At 41.8% G+C, this 16918-nt stretch overlaps 2 protein-coding genes across 9 annotated transcripts; one reads left to right on the top strand and one right to left on the bottom strand.

Annotated features, from left to right (window-relative positions):
* Positions 1-278: 278 nt before the first annotated feature.
* LOC308468858 (SH3 domain-binding glutamic acid-rich-like protein 3) lies at positions 279-3390 on the bottom strand. Of its 3 annotated transcripts, none has more exons than XM_080991355.1 (3): positions 3325-3390; positions 1204-1371; positions 279-682 (listed from the first exon to the last, which is right to left on the bottom strand). In XM_080991355.1, exons 1-3 carry the CDS (start codon positions 3373-3375, stop codon positions 581-583), a joined length of 321 nt encoding a protein of 106 aa, XP_080847481.1. In that variant the 5' UTR covers positions 3376-3390; the 3' UTR covers positions 279-580. The 3 variants fall into 3 exon arrangements, with proteins under 3 accessions (XP_080847481.1, XP_080847480.1, XP_080847482.1); XM_080991354.1 differs by having other exon boundaries at positions 3238-3390; XM_080991356.1 differs by lacking the exon at positions 3325-3390 and adding an exon at positions 3184-3318.
* A 171-nt stretch (positions 3391-3561) lies between these two features.
* Positions 3562-16091, top strand: LOC308468844 (TLR adapter interacting with SLC15A4 on the lysosome-like). Of its 6 annotated transcripts, XM_080991323.1 has the most exons (5): positions 3562-3622; positions 4785-4863; positions 9338-9506; positions 10552-10643; positions 14823-16091. In XM_080991323.1, the coding sequence occupies exon 5, from the start codon at positions 14874-14876 to the stop codon at positions 15786-15788; it is 915 nt and encodes a 304-aa protein (XP_080847449.1). In that variant the 5' UTR covers positions 3562-3622; positions 4785-4863; positions 9338-9506; positions 10552-10643; positions 14823-14873; the 3' UTR covers positions 15789-16091. The 6 variants fall into 6 exon arrangements, with proteins under 6 accessions (XP_080847449.1, XP_080847452.1, XP_080847448.1 ...); XM_080991326.1 differs by lacking the exons at positions 3562-3622; positions 4785-4863 and adding an exon at positions 3645-4355 and having other exon boundaries at positions 9331-9506; positions 14823-14857; XM_080991322.1 differs by lacking the exons at positions 3562-3622; positions 4785-4863 and adding an exon at positions 3663-3741 and having other exon boundaries at positions 9331-9506.
* The last annotated feature ends 827 nt before the right edge of the window (positions 16092-16918 follow it).

Genomic DNA, 16918 nt, shown 5'->3' on the forward strand with positions numbered 1-16918 from the left:
ACTTCATGGAGGGTAAGGCTATCATGGCTACTGAGTATGGTAGCTGTGCTCTGCCTCCATAGTCTGAGACAGGATGCTTTTGAATACTGTTTCTGGAAATCACAGATTGCATTCAGATCCTGCTTGTGGGCTTCCCAAAGGTATCAGATTGACTACTGAGAAGAGGATGCTGAACTATAAAGGCCACTGGCCTGATCCAGTGGGCTCCTATGTTCTTAATGGGCATGAGACATTAGTGGACTATTACCCATAAGACAAAGGACTGTTAACAGATCAGCTGATTTTGGCTGCCGTTTTAATATTCCATCCAGATGTGCAATATTTTCCAGTACCTATACTCAAATGTTTTTTCATAGCTAAAAACAATGTGTTTCCACTGAGCTTCTGAAGAAGGTAGTGCTGAACATTGTTTCACAGAGAAGACGGCATGGCACTTGAAGCAAACGTTATCCAAAAAGCTGATTTGTCATTTGTGCAACTAAGGTATTTATATCTTGGAATTTTTTTGACATGCAGAATTCACAAATTTCATCTAAGTCAAAAACTGGACAATATTTTAATATCTATGTGGAGCCACATCTCAGATGGAAATCCCTTCTCTTGCAACATTGTCTACCCTTCCTATCTTCAGGAATTTCCTAACTTCTTCATTTTCAGTTGCTTCATACAGCATCTCAAAATCCTAAAAACAAATGCAAACAGCCCATTATATAGATTCAAGAAACCAACAAATCTGCTGTTTGGTATGTGTAATGGTTACAGCCACCTTACCCAAGATGGTGTTCTCCAGATGTTGCTGGACTACAACTCCCATCGTTGCTGACCATTGTCTTGAACTTACAGGATCTGTAGTCCCAAAACAGCTGGAGAACATCAGGTTGGAAAAAGCTTGGACCTGAGAGGCTTGGATTAAAATCTCCAGTCAATTATAAGGCTTGCTGGAGCAGTCACTATCTCTCAACCCAACTTGCCCTCCAGGATTGTTGTAAGAATCATTGACAGAAGGCAATGGTGCTTGGACATTTGAGGACGTTTGGGCTAAAAATGCAATAGACAATAGTTCAAATGGATAAAATATAATTGTGGGTTAGCTACTGTGAGAACAGTACATTGAGCTTTGGCCTGATCCAGCAGGTTGTCTCTTATGTATCTTAGCTGCTTCGTGTGTGTGTCTTTGTGTTTGTGTAGAGCCTGATCTCTTACCCCACAATACTCCTCTCCATTAAATATTTGAGGTGGAATCGCATCTGGCTTCCCAGCTTTGTCCCTCATCTCTTGTAGCAAACTTTCACTGATGGACACATCCACTAACTGGTACTTCATACGGTTTCCATCCAGAATGCGAATGACATCAGACTGCCTTTGCTTTACCTAGGCAGAAACAAACATTCCTGTTGAAGATGGTAGCCCTGAATCATGGAGCCTCTCTTACATGAAGGACAATCACCCCCTACCCCATATAGACCTCTAGGACCAGTTAGAATCTATTTTCACAGTTCAGAGACACATTTCAGCCACAAACAAAAGCGCTCGAGGAGGGTGAGGAGTAGAGCAGGTGAGGGAGTGTGGCCTGAGGAGAGGGGAAAGTGGTCTGGGGGATGTGCTGAAAACCAACTTAGATCATCCAGGGAAAAATTTATGATGATGCCACAACCTACAAGATATCTTAGAATGGTGACTTGTTAATGGTTGTTTCCCATTGTTGCTTTGGAACGCCCTTCCCTGTGCCATTTGTGAAGCATTGTCAATTATTTGCTTCAGTTTCGTAAAGACTTTTTGCCCAGTTTTCCATTGATCCCTAAAACTGGATCATCTATCATTTGACTTTGTTTTTAATGATGCTGTTTTAGTGTTTTAAGTTAAACGGTGCTTCCTCACAGGTAAGTGGGGTTAGCATGACAGTCTTAGCTAGAAGTGCAAGGTAGCTTTGTCATCATCATAATTATGCATGCCGCTATCTAAGGAAGAGCTTCCCATTTGCTGAAGGGACTTTCCTTCCCTGTATTGTTTTTTCCCCTTCTGTCACAGGTGAGGCAGTGTGTGTATGTACATTCCTCCAGCAATGTCAGATTGGAGCTGGGTGGTGGTGGTGGTAAATCAGGTCAGACAGTTAGAAGAAAACATAGTGCATAATATTTGGATTTTCTAACGGAGTAGTCAACTATTTGCATGTTGACACAAAGCACTGGGGTTCCAGGACTTAGCAAAGTGTAGTGTTCTGAATAAATGCTCTGAAAAAGTGCAGAACAACCCTCCCTTAGAGGCAGGTCTGGTCCTCTCATAAGGTCAACTAGGCAGCAGTCAAGGATGTAGATAGAGGTGGGTGTATAGTACTGACCTTTGATGGGCACAGTTTTACACAGATTAGTTTTTGTTATATCTTATACATTTCTGATACCATTTTGCTTTTCTTTTATGCTTTTGAGGAAAGTTTCTCAAGCTCAAAATTTATAAAAACTTACATAGGCTCAACAATATTGGCAAAAGAGACTAGTTGGCTTGGCAACTATATCAATCGAACATGTCAAAACTTTGGCACTTGACCTGGAGGAATCAGTGACAAAATTTCCAAAGGCAGGCAAAGTTAGATTTTGATGTGCCTGAAACTGAAACTTTTAAGAGACATAAATTTCAACATCACATTTGTGTGCTCAAAATGATTTGTGTGCTAAAACACTTCCTTTCCTATTTCTGGAACATAATCGAAGATGGTTGTATGGCTTATTCCTGCAATCTAAAATGTAGCAGTTTCAAGTTTTCATATATATTTTTTCCTACAAGGTGTCTGTTTTTGAAAATTGAAGTTAGCATTTTTTAATTTGGGGGGCAGGGGAAAGCAGTGCACCCAAGTAGTTAGCCTTGCCCAAGGCATGAAATAGCCTGGCACCAGCACCACTTAGAAGAGAGCAAGGTTTGTGCGTGCGCCTAGATAGATATGTACAGCCAAAAGTCAAAGTAGCTGAGAGTAAGGAATGGGCTCCTGTTTTTCCAAAAGGTGCATTTGAGCATGTGCAGAGTGCCATGGATTTCCTCTAAGTCAGCCCACACCTGTGCCACGAGCCCCTCCTATTCCGCGCCAGGTGATGGACCCACCTACCCAACCCTCCGTTTGGTGGCTCTATCGCTGCATCCCAGGGGGGGTGGGAGCCGTCTCTACCTCTCGCCTAAACCCTCTCCTCTCACCTCCCTGGATCCTGTGACACTGGTATAATAGACCCGAATAGTGCCCATGCTCACACCGGCTAAGGGCCCCGACCCTCGTTCATCCACCTCCTCCGCCCACTTTAATTTTATCTGCTCTGTCCTGGATAAAACTCTCCCTACCGCCCGCCCGCCCGAGCCACAATCTTCGCAGTTGCTATGGAAACGCAGCATCTCCGGCGCTGCCTGGATTTTATCCCTCTGCTCCGTTCTCCGCCTGTAGGCTCACCGTACTTTCGGATTGGTCTGCTGGACCTGCCACTCAAAAAAAAGGCGAGCCCTCACAACGCAGGCTTATACGCTCTCACGTTCTTCCGCCTCCTGGTGGTTACTCTCTGGCGCCCCCAAGCGCGGCTTGCGAGGAACGGCAGGAGTTTTTTGTTGTTTGGAGGAAAAGGTTGCGGGAGGGCGCGGGACAACGGTGCTTATACCTTGGCCCGCTGCAGTAACCATTCCCTGCTCTGGTGGTGGCTTCACTGCAGAAGGGGTGGGCAATCTGGTGCCCTTCACGGGTGTTGGATTTTCATCAGCGCCAGCTTGGTATGGCCAGCAGTTGGGGATGATCAGTGAACTGTAGTCCCCAAACTGCCAGAGGGCACCAAGGTGGAAGGGACCCAGGGTCAACCCCCTTTTGCAGTGCAGGGACCTTAACTGAAGAACCCATTGCAGATGGCTATCCAACTTCTGCTTTAAAGTCTCCAACGAAGTTGGAACTTGTAATGAATCGGGGAACAGCCACAGCTCTGTGGTAGACCATTTGCTTTGCATGCAGAAAGTCCATAGCTGTCAACCTTCCCTTTTTTTTGCGGGAAATTCCCTTATTCCAGCGCCGTTTCCCGCTGCTATCCCGGATTGTTAGATATCCCGTAGACTGTCCCTGGGACAGGTGAGGCTGCTGATCCCTTATTTTCGAGGCTTCTGATCCCTTATTTTCAAATCTGAAAGTTGACAGCTATGAGAAGGTCCCTCCAGGCAAGGCTGGGAAAAGACTCCTTCCTGACACGTGGGAGAAAGCTGCTGCCAGTCCGTGTAGACAGTTCTTAGCTTGATGAGCCAATTGTCTGGCTACCACTGATATAAATAAGGCAGCTAGCTCCCTGTGTCCCTGCTGCCTGAAGGAAGAAAAGACTTATCGCTTTTTCTACATGGAACATGTAAGCCCTGGACACTGGGGCACAAAACTGGTATCGCCTCAAACTCTTGCCTTGTGGTCCGTTTGCCAGAAAGGCTGGCCATTGCTATTCTACATTGCCAGGAGTGGAAAAAGATGGAAAACTGAAACAAGTAGGCCCATTCCTACTAGAATTGGTCCATGAAACTGCCGTTGATTTTATTTAAGTTATTTATATTAATAAGGTACCTCATTCCACTCCTCTTTCCCTGTCCTGATTCAGGAAGGATTAGAATTGGGGCTGGTGGTTAGATGACCAGATGCCTGCCTTTAAAGATGTGGGGAAGGGGGAAGATTTGTGATGAGCAGCTTCAAGGCTTGGTAGGAGCTGTTGGAGCTGACTTGGAGCTTACATTCACCTCCTAAAGTCAACGAGATCTAATGAAGTGTAGTGTTTTGATTGTTAACACAGGCCAGCTTCAAATCCTTATTCAGCTGTCACCTTGGATCGGTCACTAACCCACCTGACAAGGTTGTTGAGAAGATAAGTGGTGGTAGAACCATGCATGCCAGCCTGGTATATTTGCAAGGGCTGCCGCTTGTCTTATAATTAACAAGTGGAACCTGAAGCAAAATGTGGGGTGCTCCTGTTCAGAATTCTTCCTAGCCTGTCTTGTCATCTTCTAGGATCCTCCATTTCACCATCACTCAATTTCCTGTTCCCATCCTCTCAACAGTCAGCATTCCTTGTTCCCTGAGCATGCTCAGTCCTCATTAGGCTCTTTGGGGTTCTACCCCCATTAAAGTTTTTTTTACTTCTTAGGGTTCTCCCAAACCTGCAGATATTTCCCGTGTGTGTGTGTGTGTGTGTGTGAGAGAGAGAGAGAGAGAGAGAGATACCGATACCCTTTTGGACTATGAAGTATCCACATGCAAATAGTTTTCCTTTTATGAGGATATAAAGTTAAATTAAATAATTTATTTGTTAAGTGTTATCTATCTCAGGAAGGAATACAGCAAGGCAGATGGTTATGAACATTCATTTTCTACAGGGCATAGATTACGTGTCTTCTTCTTCTTCTTCTTAACTGCTGTGAGCCAAATAATGACAATGACCATTTATGCAATTATAGATGAGAATGTAATAATCTAGTGTGGGAATACAGGAAGTAGCCTAGTCAAGAATCTAGTAAGAAAAAAAGGAAGGGGAAAAGTTTCTGTGTTGCAAGGAGCTTGGAAGGGGAAATGAGCCAACTGTTTGAGGAGTTCTAAATGTTACTGGGTTTGTGCACTCCCATGGAAAAAAACCTTTACTAGCCTTCACTGTAGACATTGAGTATCACTAACCAATAGGCCTCCCAGTTCTGCAAGACACACTGGGCACTCTCCAGTCAAAATTAAACATTTTTAAGTCTTAATGGTTTCAGTGAGTTAGATCTAAGCACATGTTGGAATATCCCATTGAAATCTAGAAATATTATATATTGTAATTATATTAGCTTTGGCTTAATTTGCTTAAAATGCTTCAACTCTTCCTTTCTGGCTCTGAGCAATTTATTTCTTAATGCAGGTGAACCCCTACACAGACCATTCTTTCGTAATTAGGCTTCACAATATAATATAAATTTAATGAATAATAAAAAATAATAATTAGGAAATGCTTCTGATTGTCTGTGATAATTAGTTACTTAATGTATTTTAGATCACCCTTCAACTGAAGTTCCCTGGCAAGCATGAAGTTTACATTAACATACAGAATGAAATATCAATAAAAATGTAAAATTACAATAATATAAAATTAGGCAGGGCAACACACAGCAACAGTTGTATTATAAGGCTCCAGTTCCTAAAACAGTTGTATTATGAACCCCTAAAGTCCAGGGAGAATGGATATGTTTTGAATTGATAGCAAAAAAAGATTTATCCTCAATGATACCTATCTCCACTGGGAGAAAATTCTACCTGTCTTGAATGAGTGCATCTGTCACATGACAGTCAGGATGTGTTCAGACATTTAATAAACTAACATTAGCATTCATTGATAGCCATAAATCTCCCTCCCTTTTGCAAATAATACTTTTCAGCTAATGGGGTTGAGGGGCCAAAACTGTGTAAAGAAGCTTGCATCTGGAGAAAGACGGAGAGAGAGAAGGCAAGTGAGCTGTGATTTATTTTACTTAAAGGGATTCCCTTTGGAATGCAGTTGCTGTCTTTGGAGAAAGGATGACGAGTTGTCTGCTTTTAGGAGCCTGCTTGCTTCCAGTTGGTTTTGTTTGTATATCTGCAAATATACAGCTATTATATAATAAATGCCCAGTATTCACTCTCTCTCTCATCCAACTAATCTGAATTCTCCAATGTAACCCTGCCCCCGGATGTCTCACCTTTTATGGAAGTTGAGGGTACTTAGCATTGGTGCCAACAGTGGAAAGGAGAAGAAAGTAAGACGATATCTGTGGGATCAGGCTGGAGACCCACCATCATCCAGCATCCTGTTTTAAGAGTGGCTAATCAGATGTCTGTATGAAATCTGAAAGCAGAACCCAAGGGCAACAACAAACCCCCTCCCCATTTGATTCCCAGCCACTGGTATTGAGAGGCATACCACCTCCAGTGATGAAGGTAGAACATAGCCATTGTTGCTGGTAACTACGGATAGTCGTATCCACTATATAAGATCTCTTTCCTTGGGTGAGTGAATCCAGGTGCAGCAAACAACAGTACTCAAAAGAGAAATCATATTCCAGCAACGCCCAAGAGCTTCAGCGGGAATTAGAATGATCACAGTGTTAGTTCAAGGGAAGCCCAAAGGAGGGTCATTGTAAAGTAAGATGAGATCCTTCCTGAGGAACCTTCTGCAAGGGATTAAAACTGACCCAGAATCCCAGCTACAATTGGGGTTGGTAAAGAATCATTGTGGATGGACACCTGGCTATCTTGGACTCTAAAGTCTTTCAGTTAGTATCTGGAATCAAAAGGCTTTGGCTAACCCAAAAACAGACAGTAAAAAGATATCAGGAAAAGAAACTGCAAGTAGTAACAGTCAACGCTGAAAGTGGGTAACTTAGGGTGGGACCAGCTGCAATCTGATGAGGGAAAACCTCTTACTATGCAAACTGATGCATTCAGAAAACAGTCTCCATGTGTTCAGGGGAGCTTACTACCAGACCCAGTGCAGGGTTACAGACTGTTTTATCCTGTGTTCACATTGTAAAAACCTTCATAGGAGGAAGCCAGCCATTGCAGTTTGTTTAGCCTGGAGATGCAGCTTTTTCGGAGGTATGCAAAATAGAGGTATAGAATTGGAGACACTCTTGTTGACTGTGCACTAGCTGCATTTCAGGACTAGCCCAGGTAGTACTGGAGAACATATTCCCCAGACAAGAGACAAACGTATTGGGGACAGCCAGTACTATATAATATGGAATAGTGGGTCACTTGGTGAGGCTCAGTTCAGAAGTCATGGGAGAATACTGTTGTAATGGAGCATTTAGTTGATCTGAAAAGGAAACAGCTCCCTGGGAGTGAACAACATCTGGAAAATGAGGGAAGCATTACCTTGCGAAAATGAGCCTCGGTTAGAAGGAAATGGGACAGCCTCATAATCAGAATGGAAACTGCAACTCTATTACTACCTAACTGTGACTAAATCACATTGATAACCAAGTTTTAAAATAGCTTCAAGCCAGTCATCTTGATTTAGGAACACACGTGATCCAAGTTCCTCCTTTTCTACATCCTCAGGATGATACAGGGAACTGGCAGTATTCAAGCGCACTAACAATGCCCTTGCCCACATCCTAAATAAATAGTACAGTGGTACCTCGGGTTACATAAGCTTCAGGTTACATACGCTTCAGGTTACAGACTCCACTAACCCAGAAATAGTGCTTCAGGTTAAGAACTTTGCTTCAGGATGAGAACAGAAATCGTGCTCCGGCAGCGCGGCGGCAGCAGGAGGCCCCATTAGCTAAAGTGGTGCTTCAGGTTAAGAACACTTTCAGGTTAAGTACAGGCCTCTGGAATGAATTAAGTACTTAACCCGAGGTACCACTGTATTCACTGCCAGGATGAGTTTTTGCTGCATAACGTGGAGCCCAAATCTTTCTACCTACATAAGCAAAAGTCTTGCTGTACTGTTTGAATACCATTTTGTGCCTTCATCTATTCTGCTGCCCCCTCCACTCTGCACCAGTTATGCTTGCTGTTTCCCCCTGCTTCATGGTAGGCAGTGGAGCCTGGTCCTTTTAGGGCAGATAGGGCACTGCCCTGTCCCCCTCAACCTGCCTTCTTACTTGCAAGCTGTCCAAGAGGTGGTTCTGCATGCCACCTTCCTCCTCCTTCGTCTCAGTGCTGCCTTCATAGAACCCAACAGGGAGGAGGAGGAGGGGAAAGCTAGAACTCATTGGCTCTTTGGCTCTGGCTCCAACTACTGTTGGCCTCCATGCCTTCCATCCTAACCAACCCCAGTGAGCACCAACCACAATTAGTGGAAGGGCTGCCACTGGTAGTACTCCAGCAGAAACATTCCAAGTAAACTCATTCTCCATTTGCTGATTCTTGTGTAACAAAAAACAACAGCATCTACATGCAAGAGGGAACTATTCACAGGCTTACTACTGGAGTCATAAGATTTGCAGCAGGCCTTTTTTCTTTTTGGAAGGAGGAACCCCACCCCCGCACCCCAACCAAACAGCCCAGACTGAGCATACTCAGTGGGCATTGAATTGACTGTTGAGAGGAAGAAAATGGAAAAGGGAGCAGGGAATGGAGTTTCCTGGAAAAGGATTAGAAACCTGAAAAGGAGCATTGTATGCAGCAACATTTTATTGCAGATCCCACCTGCAAAGACGATAGACAAATCCCACTCTCTTTCCCTGTCACAATAATCCTTCCAGTCACAGCATATAAAAGCAACACACCCCAGCAGCAATTCCCACTTTGCATATAAGAAACACATTGTACTGAGAAGAGTGAAGTGTAACTATTGTTTCAGTAGTCTTCTGTATTCTGCACAGGGCAAAGACAAAAGAACTGGGCGCAAATCTAATATCAGAAACAGCAATGTTCAGAAACCGGTGGAAGAATATGACTTCAAAGAGAGTTTCCAGCATGTAAAGGCTGAATTCATCGAGAAGTACAGTTCTGTCATCTGTGACCTACATCAGGAAAACAAGTTTTTATTCTACTACAGGTATTAATTGGCTAGTTAGAATGCATGAACATCCACACTGCTTTGTGACTGACCACTGTCTTTATTTCGCAAAAACATAAGCTTTAATTTTAGTCAAAACTTTGTGCAGAAACCTGTGGACAATTCAGTATAAACTTGTCTATGGGCCCCTCCAGACATCCTTTTCGTTGCACATTCGTAATGTTTTGTGCTCATGATGCTATTGGGTCAGTCATAAGCAATTCTGTTTTCAGTACTGTTTGTGCTTGCAAGAGTTTTGGGCCAGTCACACTGCTTCGTTTCCAATCAGTGCATATCCTGTAACCTGCTGAAATCTGGTAACTTTTTATAGACATGTGCTTTATTTTAGTTCTGTTTTGTTGTGTAGCCCTTGGCAATAATGTAGTAAAAATAACATATAGTATTCCTCAATAATGAGGATGCATCACAGAACAAACTGAAGCAGAACGTGTTCACAACTAATGCATGATTAGTGTGCCAAAAACATGTTGCAGAATATACCCACAAAAAAGCACCCGTGTGGACAGGCCCTGTCATAATCATATTACTCAGACCTCACTGCTTATTCTCTCTCTCTCCGCTGACTTAGCATTCCTTGCATCTGACAAATTAGACCTACGTAGTTCACTAAAGCTTCTGTCACAATAGATCTATTGGTGCTCAAGGTGCCACACAAGACCCTTTGACGTATTTGCTGGAACAAACTAGGCACAGCTACCCCTCTGAAAACAGGAACTGCAGACATTGAGAAATAAAAGATTCTACATCTGAATCCATTGAAGTTGGAAGTGGCTGAGTAAACTACCAAGGTTTTCGGTCACTGAGTTTGTACACAGTTCACAGCCCCATAGAAAACATACATGCGGACCCAGTAACAGAGAGAAATGAGATTTTAGACATTTGTGGTAAAGAACAAAAATGAAGGAATGTAAAGAAATCTGCAGATATGAAATAGAACTAACCCCCCCCCCCCTTTTTCTTGCTGAACTATGTTTAAGAACAAGTTCAGCTAAGTCATCTGATTCAGGTTATATTTTTAAACTAGGTCTAGAAGTTGGAAAGATGTGCAGATGCTCCAAAAGTTGGATTTATTAAGGAAAAGCTTGGAACGAAAGATCAATAAAAATAAGGAAAAAGGCAAGCAAGAAAAGATGAAATATGAAGTTGTCCTCCAAGCTCTGGTGCTTAAGTAAAAATCTAATAAGCAAGTCTTCCATTATAGTAATGAATTATGCAGATGGGATATTTATTAATAACTTATTATGAAGAAGATTGTGCATAAACCATATGTATAGAAATGTTAACAAACATTTTCCTTACTAACTCTATGTTTTTCAAATATGCAATTTCATTGTGTAATTTATATTTAGTTATTAGTAGTTTGATGCATTTTTCTAAAAACAAACATCCATTTATATCAGAAGTGGCTGTACATTGGGTTTTTACAGGAACATTCAAGTGGCTACAGTGGAACTTCGGGTTGTGAACGTGATCTGTGCGGGAGGCATGTTCACAACCCGCAACATTCGCAACCTGCAGCGCCACGTCTGCGCATGCGTGGGTCACAATTCGTTGCTTCTGTGCATGCGCAAAGTGTGATTTAGCACTTCTGTGCATGCGCGAGCGCCAAAACCCGTTCCGATACTTCCGGGTTTGGCATGGTACGCAACCCGAAATCACGTAACCTAAAGCGTCTGTAACCCGAGGTACCACTGTATTTACATAGCAACTTGGGAGGTGGGGAGGGGAGAGAGGCGATAACTTCACTAAAATGCTACAATGGCACATTTAACACAGTAGATATACTTTGGACCTTTATGTTGAATACCCACAGTTAAGAACTACAGTGGTACCTTGGTTCTCAAATGCCTTGGTACTCAAATGCCAAAACCCGGAAGTACTGTAAGTATTCTGGTTTTTGAATGATTTTCAGAAGCCGAACATCTGATGCGGCTGTCGGCTATTGTTTCCAAGACACCTGCACGAATCAGAAGCTGCGCCTTGGTTTTTGAACATTTTGGAAGTCAAGTTTGGTGCTTTTGTTTTTGCTATTTATTTTGCATTTTTGTTTTTGAGGCTTTTTCGGTTAATTTGTTTTTGTGACTGTGTGGAACCCAGTTCAGCTACTGATTGATTGATTGATTGATTGATTGTGTGACTCTGGAAATGGATAAAAGCCCCCCATCCAAACAATGACTATCATCAGTGCAGGTAAGAATTTTTTTATTTTTATTTTTTTATCATCTACAATACTGTCTTATTTATTTTATAGTACAGTACATTGATTATTGCTTTTATTTTATGGATTAATGGTCTTGTTACATAGTAAAATTCATGTCAAATTCCTGTTTTAGGGGTTGTTTTTAGTCTGGAACGGATTAATTCGTTTTGCATTGCTTTCTATGGGAAAGCGCACCTTGGTTTTGGAATGCTTTGGTTTTGGAATGGACTTCCAGAACGGATTAAGTTTGAGAACCAAGGTACCACTGTACTGCACACTGGGCTTTCAGGTCCAGCTTCTTGTAGAGCAGAGCAATTAACTAAGTTCACTTTCGTTATTGTCTGGTTCCCATTTCCATGGACTTACGAAATTACTCAAGTAGCAACCGTCACTTGGAGAATATGAGTTTTGTTTGGCTTGTTGCCTAATACTCCTTTGCATTAAAAAATAATAATCATATCCTCTTTGGGGTATGTTGTCACTGGAGGTTAGATCACATATTTTTCCATGAGGGTTGCATTCTGTACTAGAAGAAAAGGGGAACAGGATAGCTCACTAGACAGTTAGTACTCAGAGGATCTTTGAAGAAGGTAGAGACTAAGGAATCCTCTGCCTCCAGTTTTGCTTCTGTTTACATTACTGATTTTACAGAGCATGTAATTCTTGCCTTCCTGCAAAGGTATGTTGTGTACTTTTATCACTATTTATTCTATTATTATTATTTTTTAAAAACCAAACATTTCTTGTACTTACAGTGCAACACTTCTGTTCAGAAGAATGTCCCAATTTTTCCAGTGGATTTTACTCTCTGGCCATTTGATTTAGTTTCGCAATTTCATCTGCTAAACTGTGTTTATGTTTGTACTTTTGTACACAAATTGCAGTGGCAAATGGCTGATGCATATGTGTGTGTGCATGCTTTTTCCTGACAAGTGTGTTTAGGACGGTGGTTTAGGACGGCGGCTTTCTAATTTTGAGCATAAGTGCTGCTTCATTATTTTTAATAATCAGTTACACATATTCATTTGTAGATGTGTAACTGTATCGCAGGAATATGAATTGGTTTGATTTGCAGCTAAGATTCAGTTTGGAGCTAAGATTGCTGCTTCTTATGTTCATCAATGAGAATCTTTTTTTTTGGCTTTGTATGCATATTTTAAAATGTATACATACTTTTAAAGAATCCTGTGAACTGTAGTTTGTTATGTGTGCTAAGAGATGTTGGGAGACCCCTAGTCCCCTCACAGAGCTACAATTCCCAGAGTTCCCTAGCAGTGGGATTGATAGTTAACCCTCTCTGGTAATTGTCGCTCTGTGTGGAGAACAGTTGTGCTTTAACAAACTCCCAGTTCCCTTAACAAACCAAAGTTCCCAGGATTCTTTGGGGGAAGCCATGACTGTTTAATGTGGCAAGATACTGATTTAAATGTATAGTGTAGATGGGGCTTAAAAGTATTTTGATTTATAGATGAGAAACTGGGCAGAATCTGATGTTTCATTTATTTATTTAGTTGCTTATATTTTAATATGCCACCTTCCATTCATTTAACAAGGATGTGAGAAGCCCAAGTTCAGGTCCTGCCATGGCCCACAGTGTGGTTTGGGCAAACTGAATATTTCTGGCCTCACTTTCCACAACTGATTTCTTTTTAAGGGAATTATTGTGACTTACCGTATTTTTCGCTCTATAACACACACTCGACCATAACACGCATGTAGTTGTAGTTTTTAGAGGAGAAAAATCTGTAGGCATGCCATCTATAGGCATTCCCTCCATAACACGCACAGACATTTCCCCTCACTTTTTAGGAGGAAAAAAGTGAGTGTTATGGTGCAAAAAATACGGTACCTTGCAGGGCTGTGGTAAAGGTGAATAAGACAAGACAGCAGATGTGATATTTGCACTGATGGTTTCCCCCTAGTTTGCGTCACTGTTTTTAAGGTTTACACTTGACCAACAGTAGCTGGGTATAAAGGCGGCAATCCTTTATCTACTTTAATGGAAGTAAGCCCATTGAACTCAGTGGGACTTACTTCTGAGTGCAAATGTATAGGGTCACACTGTAAACTATTGTAAGATCCAGTTGAAGTCTACTGCTGTTTCCCTTGGGGTGTTAAGAAGATCCCAGGGAAAATTCTGGAGGGTATCTGTCAATTGTCCTGGGCAGACAGAGTTGGGGAAAAGCAATGTTCTCCAACCTGGCATCCTGCCCCAAAGTTTTTGGACAGCAGCTATTGTCAGCCCCATCCAGCACGGCCCATGCTTAGCTTAGAGGTAATGTGAGTCAGAGCCCAACAGCATTTAGGAAGCAAGTGAGTTAGGGAAAGCTTCTGTAGAGCATTTTGCTGCTTGAGTTCAACTGCGTGCTGCAGGACTGGGGAAAATGTTTGTTTATTTTATATTCTTTATTGAAAAATAAAAAGTACATAATCACAAATACAGAGAGTAAGATAAGACACAAAGAAGAAGAAAAAGAAATAGTACCCATGTAAAAAACAAAACAAAACAGAAAAAGAAAGAAATTGTATACATTACAAAACGAAAAAAAATGTTATTGTAGTTAACCAGACCTTAACCTAATATGGTATTTATACAAATGAATTCTAAGTATCATTAAATTTGTCCATGGCAAGTCTATGTTTGTTTGCAACTTGTTCATGTGTAGTGAGTTTGCACATACCTTTAATCCAATCGTGGAAAAGAACCACATTTTAGTTTTTTTCCAGTTCACCAATACCTGTCTTTTTGCTGCAGTAAGGGTGCAGAGAGTCCATTCATATTGTCCCTTTGTTAGATTCCATGTATTGGGTATATAATTCAAAAGGATATTTTCCTATGCAAATTTCAGATTTTTCTTTACAGTCGTGTTGATTGTCTCTATTACCTTCCACCAAAATTTTATCAATATAGGGCATTGTACAAACATATGTTTTAGAGAAGCATTATCCCTGTTACATCTCCTGGAGCTATATGCCTTAGATAGTCCTTTCATAAACAAGTGTAATGGAGTCAAGCCCAGTAAGTTCTGTTATTTTTTGTTGTATGAGCCTTAATTTCCAAAATGACTTCATCTGCCCCTCACTTTTTTTTAAAGGAATATTATCTACAATACGAATTTGACAGCCTGCCTCAATTCACAGCCAGAATGCTAGCAGAAAGCATACTCATCAACTTTGCCTACCAAGAGGAATGGCCAGACAAGACCCACCAACCCCAGACACTAAGAGAAGTTGGAGAAGACCCCTGGCAAAAGCAGTTTAAAGATACAGATGCAAATGGAGACTTTTGTACAGAATCCAAGAAGCAGTCTGCAGAGAAGGTGGCACTGATGTGCTGCGACAAGGAAAGAGGCCAAGAAGTTCCCCAGCAGAATTTTCTACAAAAGCCACCTGCGAGAAGATGCAACAATATCCCCCAGTCAACTCCTCAGTGCATACCAAGACAAGAGCAACACTGTGAAAACGAGCTGGATTTGTATAGATCTTGGTCGGGTCAAAGCCTTTACCAGAACTATCCTGATCTGCATATCGGAGGAGATCACATAGCTGACCATACGTGTGATTCAGGTTGCATCATGGAGCAGACCTATGATGCATTGTCTGCTGGCCCTGTTTTGTTCTCAAAAGATATCCCCTTAGGACATTCGCCTCTAAATGAACCTGTGTTGAAATCCAAGTCTGTCAAGTTCTGGCATGGAGAAGAGGTTGGGGAGAAAAGCATGACATTCCACAAGCAGCCTCTTTCAAACTCCATACTCAACAACTACATGGAGGCAGAAGTCCAGGAACTCTATAAGCAGTTTTTGGAAGAAAAGCTGACCAGGTGCAGTTCCTTAACTCACTTCCTGACATCGAATATGCTGGTGAATAACATCAGTGAGGTGAACCTCCAGCTGCCTCATGAAAAACATGGTGAAGCATCCAAAGCAACACAAACTCTTTTCCATTCCTTAGCTTGGCTTGGTTTGCAAAACACTGGCAGTGGAAACAGCAGTGAATTTAGCACTCCAAATTTACAAATCTCAACACCACATAGCAGAAGGAAGCCCTCTGTGATGTAGTATGCATCATGACAGAAATACACGGTAGAACTGTTGATTTGTAAAGACTGTTTGGTTTAAACAAATTAGCCTTTAAGGTAGCAGAGGGCTCTTGCAACAAAACCAGCAACAGGCTGACAATCACTGCCTGTTCGGTGCTGAATCTCCAACCATTGTACCCTGGCCATAGAAGATGAGCTTGTGATACAAGCAGAAACTAGTTACACTACTGGAGTTTTCAAACAAAACCTCTGCATAGCCTATTAATGGTTGATTGTGAGCTGCTATGGAATTTCAGTGCTATTAAACATCTGCTTTATACCATTTATTGTTATCCAACTGAGATTTCTTATAAAACCCAGCTTCTAACATTCTCTGTTTGCATGGTACTTCTGTCTATGATAGTGATTTATAAAGGGCCCTTCCAGACATCTTTTTTTGCCCTTTCATGATGGTACCAGGGCAGTTATATGCAACCCTACTTTTAATACTGTAAAAGTTTTGGGTAGGACATACTGCTTGGTTTCCAACTGGTGCATATCTTGTAACTTTCTGCTGAAATCCTGTAATTTTTTTTATACCACAAATGGTCCAGTTTATTCTTTGTCCTGCTTTTCTTAGGCTATAGTGCAAGAATGCCCCTCCAGATAGAGGAAAGATTGCAGAACAGCTTACAAAGCGGAATGAGGTGTTGATGGTCCAGTATAAATCTACCATTATCACTGTTGCATCCCTGACATGTTTCAGAATGCATCCTTAAGAAATACCAGTCTTTAGGAGCCCTTGTAATGTGCATGGTGTTTTGAAGAATACAAGAAAGCAGGGTTCTGCCCTGAAGTACCTACAATCTAAAATTCAACATAGGAAAAACAACAAAAAGTAGGGGAAGGCAATGGAGGCAGGGGTAAATGTGAAGAGTATTGGTTCACTTCAGTTACGGATACTCACATCATTATAGACTGAGAGGCTGTGCTACAGGAAGGCTCATTCAAATAAAGCTACCGGTACTTCTAGATGTAAATGTTTTACTAAGGATACCCCAGCAGGTTGATTGGGTGAGTTTCCCAGGGGGTTTTAAGGATGGCAGATAGGACACCCTTCTACTCACAGATCTTTCTCTGTCCTCTGCAAACTCCTCCTCCTGCAGCTGC

This window comes from Podarcis pityusensis, assembly GCF_964106645.2.
Source record: "Podarcis pityusensis genome assembly, chromosome: Z".
NCBI lineage: Eukaryota > Metazoa > Chordata > Lepidosauria > Squamata > Lacertidae > Podarcis > Podarcis pityusensis.

Coding starts and splice junctions, on each gene's coding strand:
- LOC308468858 (XM_080991354.1), bottom strand. CDS start 3,375: ATGCTGCGTTTCCATAGCAACTGCGAAGATTGTGGCTCGGGCGGGCGG. Junction 1,372..3,237: donor GGTCGGGGCCCTTAGCCGGT/GTGAGCATGGGC, acceptor GTTTCTGCCTAG/GTAAAGCAAAGGCAGTCTGA. Junction 683..1,203: donor ATGGAGAGGAGTATTGTGGG/GTAAGAGATCAG, acceptor ATTTGTTTTTAG/GATTTTGAGATGCTGTATGA.
- LOC308468844 (XM_080991323.1), top strand. CDS start 14,874: ATGCTAGCAGAAAGCATACTCATCAACTTTGCCTACCAAGAGGAATGG.